General features: G+C 45.4%; 1 protein-coding gene across 1 annotated transcript; it reads left to right on the top strand.

The window, feature by feature from the left end:
* Window positions 1–2,563: 2,563 nt before the first annotated feature.
* On the top strand, window positions 2,564–3,838 carry LOC133891940 (early nodulin-like protein 19). The gene is made up of 2 exons (XM_062332656.1): window positions 2,564–3,082; window positions 3,178–3,838. Exons 1-2 carry the CDS (start codon window positions 2,908–2,910, stop codon window positions 3,570–3,572), a joined length of 570 nt encoding a protein of 189 aa, XP_062188640.1. The 5' UTR covers window positions 2,564–2,907; the 3' UTR covers window positions 3,573–3,838.
* Window positions 3,839–4,785: the final 947 nt, after the last annotated feature.

The raw sequence follows: 4,785 nt of genomic DNA, 5'->3' as shown, positions 1-4,785 counted from the left end.
TAACATGGACCGTATGAGTACCCACCGATATAGCGACATAGATCACTCATGTGACACTTTTTATTCAATTTCATACACTATCTTACTAATCTTCCCTCTTATTTAATTTGTCTAGTCTTCTCCACATATTCACGACTTCATGCAATGGGTCGACATGGAGTAAAATGAGGACCAGAAACGGTGGGTGGACATAGAAATGCGGTGGAGGAGGGAAGCTTACCAACGCTGCGAGTACGAACGACATCAGGAGGAACTACGAATGAAACGACAGAAGGAGGAACGCCACGAATGAGCACGCCACGACTCAAGCACGCGAAGCAGAGAGGGAAAGAAAGCGGGAGAGAGCCCGTCGCGCTAAGACCGAGGGGGGGGGGGAGGCGATGCCTTAAGACAGGACAAATATCCTAGGTGCACTCAGTAAAGAGCATCTATCTTACCCCGGTTTCTATTCCCTAAGACATGTTAGAGATAGTAGCGGCACGCTATTAGATTAGTCTTTAAGCGTACCGTATATGTCAACGTTTGTTGTCATCTCTTTACGATTATGGTCCATTCGCGCAGAGATGAAAAACTCATGTCCCATGTAATGTTTATTAGCGTATGTAAACTTCGTGCCGAATTATATAATATTTATACTTTATAACTACTATTGTTTGACAGATTAGATTTTGTATTCTTACAAAGTCACTTTGTAAAAAAAAAATCACACACTTTTACACTAACTAAATAAAAAAATTTGAGAAAATTAATGTGCAATATTTTTTAATTTATCGGAAACAAATTCTATTAAAAAAATAATTATACATATAGTTCTGCAATTGAATTAAATTGAATGAAGGTATCGTCTTCGATTATTAAATGTGCTTCCAGCTAGAGCCTACAAGGTGTCGCCTGTTCAACAGTCGAGATCTTGCTAGTCCGTTAAACGGGTGACGGTAGGGTAGACTTCATTATTTTTGAAACTGACATGTAATCTTTAAAAATTTGTGTGTATGTATGTATGTATGTATGTATGTATGTATGTATGTATGATGGGCCGTGTTCCGTCGTGGCCTTCTTTTTACTAGAATCCCATGTTATCGTACAAAGCCCGGTAGAGATTACCTTTTCTTGCTGATCCATAGAGCTCCATTTTCTTGGTTTAGTCCATGGGCTACCATTTCGATGTCCAACTTGTAGCCGTGAGATGAAGAAGCAACGGTTCCATCACCATCGGGTGGGCCAGCTCCTCAAATTGCTCCTACATTCACGTGAAAGAAAGAAAGAGAGAGAGAGAGCGAGCAACTAAAGAACCCTTTGGTGTTGCTGTAAAGGAGAAACAACACCGAGGGAAAGGGGTAGTAAAGAAGAAGAAGAAGAAGATGCAATTGATAAAGAGAAAGCAAACAAGTTGCAGTGCAGATGACACACAAGCAAAGCAGCAGCAGCTCACATGGCCGCAGGAAGATGCAAGCTAGAGAGTGCAGCAGAGCAGCACACTGATGAGTAGAGTACTACCATATATTGCTGCTAGGACTGAGTGGCATTGTCGGAAATGGAGGAGCACATGGCCCGGTATCTCTCCTCTCATGGGGCTGCCTGATACACTCACCTTCTCCTGACCTGGATCTCAGGCATCCTCTCCTATCTTAGCAGTTACTAGTTCATCGTTAAGAAGCTTTATACCTAGTTAATTGTTGAGATCCATAAATAATCGTCAAGCTAGTTAATTCTTTATTTTATTTCCAAATCTTTATGACTAAGATTACATTTTTTTATTTCCAAGTCTATATTAGTTTGGACACGAAGGTCAGTACCATGCATTATCACAACCACCGTGAGTTTGTCATTTCCTTGTTTCTCTCTCTAGAGGAAACATACAAAGTCGTTTGGTGATGAATTATTGTATATTTTGGGGCTTGCTTTAGGAACACTTCATCGAACCTTTTACTTAAATGAAGAAACAATCAGCAAGAAGAGAAGGAAGCGGTCTAGAAGAAGAAGGTCCCACAAACTTTACAGCCAAACAGCACGGCTATGTTCTCTCTGCATATATAGCAGCCTCGATCACTGCATGTTCAACATATATATTATTATCCCATCACAACTCATACTGTAATAATCGTACAATGATGAGAGCAATTTGCATATATACCGATAGGACTATTCCTGCTGGACCTCAGACCAATAATTTGCAATCCTTTTTGTTACTGTGTTGCAGAGCACCAGTGATCAGTACGTCCAATCCAATTATTACATTAAGACGGGTGCAATGTTACTGCATCAATTACTAGGTGATTACAGAAAAGCCTCTGCATTTGTCTCTCTCTGGATCTGGACTTCTGGAGTATGCATGCAGCATGCGCCCACTGCACTTTAGGACTTGTTTAGCAGACTCTATTCTAACAATTTTTGGAACGAAGTATAACTTTAAAAATTTATGAGTTGAAGCTGTAAATACAACGAGAATATTTGTACAAGCCATCTTATTTCTACTCTAAACTAAAAATAATAACTTAATTCACTATATTATAGTCTATAACTATAAAATATGACGTGAAGTTGAAAATTGGAGATGTGCTAAATGGGTCTTACTGTAAGAAATTAGCATGCGGTTTTCACCCAGAGAGGGACGAGATCCGAATGAGTCTGTCTGTCATGTTGTAACTCCCTGCAGATCAAGCAAGCATACATATATAAATGGGAATAGGTCTTCTGTCTCTAGATGGTTCTTGAAATTATTCATTGGGCACACCCACCGTGACAGAGCAGAGGCCTTCAGCTTAAGGTCTGCAGCAGCAGCCACCAACTCAGCTCGTCTCACTCTCAGTGCTCGCGCCCCACCCCACTACTGATAGCTCAGCTCCTCTTCCTCCAGCTCATCTCCCTTCCCAACTAACTCACACAGACCAGCCGCGCGGCAACAAGATGGAGATGCGGCTGCTGCTGTCCCTCCTTCTCGTCGCCGTGGTGGCGTCGCGGCTGCCGTCGGCGGCGGTGGCGGCCAACTACACTGTGGGCGACGAGAAGGGGTGGAACCCGGACGTGGACTACACCACCTGGGTCAAGAAGCACAAGCCCTTCTACAAGGGCGACTGGCTCCGTGAGAATCTCTCGTCTCTTTTCTTCTTCTCTTCTCTTGTCGAATTCAAGAAGCTGAAGTGGAAACCGGCCATGGCAATCGAAAAACTGCTGCAGTGTTCGAGTACCAGAACGGGCGGTCGGACGTGGTGCAGGTGGACGAGGTCGGGTACGACAAGTGCGACAAGGCCAACGCGCTGAGCAGCTACAGCAAGGGCCACAGCTACGCCTTCCAGCTCAAGGAGGCCAAGGACTACTACTTCATCTGCAGCTACGGATACTGCTACTCCGGCATGAAGCTCCACGTCACTGCCAAGAGCAGCCAGAAGTCGTCGGGCGGCTCTTCCTCATCTTCCGGCTCCTCCTCCTCTGACGACTCCTCGTCCGATTCGCCGTCCAAGGACTCCAAGAACAAGAACAAGTCCAACGCCGCGCCGCCGTCCCTCCTCGCCGCCACGCCCTACGCCGCCATTGCCGCAGTCGCTGCCCTGCTTCTCAACAGGATGCTCTGATCTGTTAAGATCTGTCAGCTCGGTTCAGACTTGAGATCTTGAGAGTTGAGTTGAGTTGCTGCTACTATACATTCTTCTTCTTCTTGATTTTTGTCTAGCTGTTTCTTGCTTGCTTGATTGGTTCTTGATTTTTGTTCTTTTTATTCCCATTTCTTCTCAAGTGGAGTTTGGTAATGCTACTGTAGCTGAGTTGAGGATGCAGTTTGCAAGGATTATATGATTTTCAAGTGTGAAGAGCTCTAGATATATTATTATTGTTGTTGTTATTAATGAAAATTACTCAAGTACAAACTACTCGATCTGCTGATTTTGTTTATTGATCGCTGAGGCCAGATGCACAGCACAGCACTGCAATGCAAAGCAGTTTGAGATCCACATGCAAGTGGTAGCAAAACATGCATGTGGCTGGTCTGGTTTGTTACAGTCCAGCAAAGCAAGCAGCACCTGTACTGTAACTGTACTACCATAACATGTTCGCTTGCTGCTTTGCCTCACTACTACTCCACTGACTACTGCCTCACCTCCTGGCTCCTGCTCCTGGGTATTTTAGACTTTTAACTCCACGTATTGACGTACGCGCATCGACACCTTTGAAATAAAATATTTTTGTCCAGCGATTTCTGTTTTCTTTTCCCAACCGACACCGATGAATGGAAAAGACGAGACGACGGCCTGGAAAAGATATAAACCTTCCTTGCAAAGGAAAGGGCCAATTTCTTTCCTTTTATTTGCAAAGGAAGGGCCTCCTCCTTCGGAAAGATTTTTTATGCGTGCGTGCTGCACAGCCAGTGTCCTACAGCATGTCCCGAATTTTAGTTCTTTTCTGCGTGCATCTCAAAGCATCTACGCGAGCCCGACTCAGGTCACGATCGTCAATCCAGCGAGCCGGAGTCAATTCCATATTTCCACCTCGCGCCGCGCGAGAGCCAGCTGCATCATCCTCGCCCGAAGATGCTTTCCCTTGGCAGGAGATCTGCAAGTCATGGAAATCAAAACTGGAGCTTTTCCTCGGCGGACGGCAGTGGCGTGCAAGTCGGCGGTGGAGGAGATGCAGGTGCGAGCACTTGCCTAGGGTGGCCGAGCATTGGCTCCACCCTTGGCGGCGGCGAGTTGGTTCTTGGGAGGTCGACTGGCCGAGCAGGAATCTTCAGGCGAGGATGATTCAACTGGCTCTCGCGCGGCGCGAGGTGGAAATGTGGAATTGGCTCCGGCT

This window comes from Phragmites australis, chromosome 15, assembly GCF_958298935.1.
Source record: "Phragmites australis chromosome 15, lpPhrAust1.1, whole genome shotgun sequence".
Classification (NCBI taxonomy): domain Eukaryota; kingdom Viridiplantae; phylum Streptophyta; class Magnoliopsida; order Poales; family Poaceae; genus Phragmites; species Phragmites australis.
The sequence above is the reverse complement of the archived record's forward strand: the minus strand, read 5'-3'. Positions and strand labels throughout refer to the sequence as shown.

Excerpts from the sequence above, each read along its gene's own strand:
- LOC133891940 (XM_062332656.1), top strand. The coding sequence starts at position 2,908 with ATGGAGATGCGGCTGCTGCTGTCCCTCCTTCTCGTCGCCGTGGTGGCG. Across the intron at positions 3,083-3,177 it reads CTACAAGGGCGACTGGCTCC|TGTTCGAGTACCAGAACGGG; the intron begins GTGAGAATCTCT and ends AAACTGCTGCAG.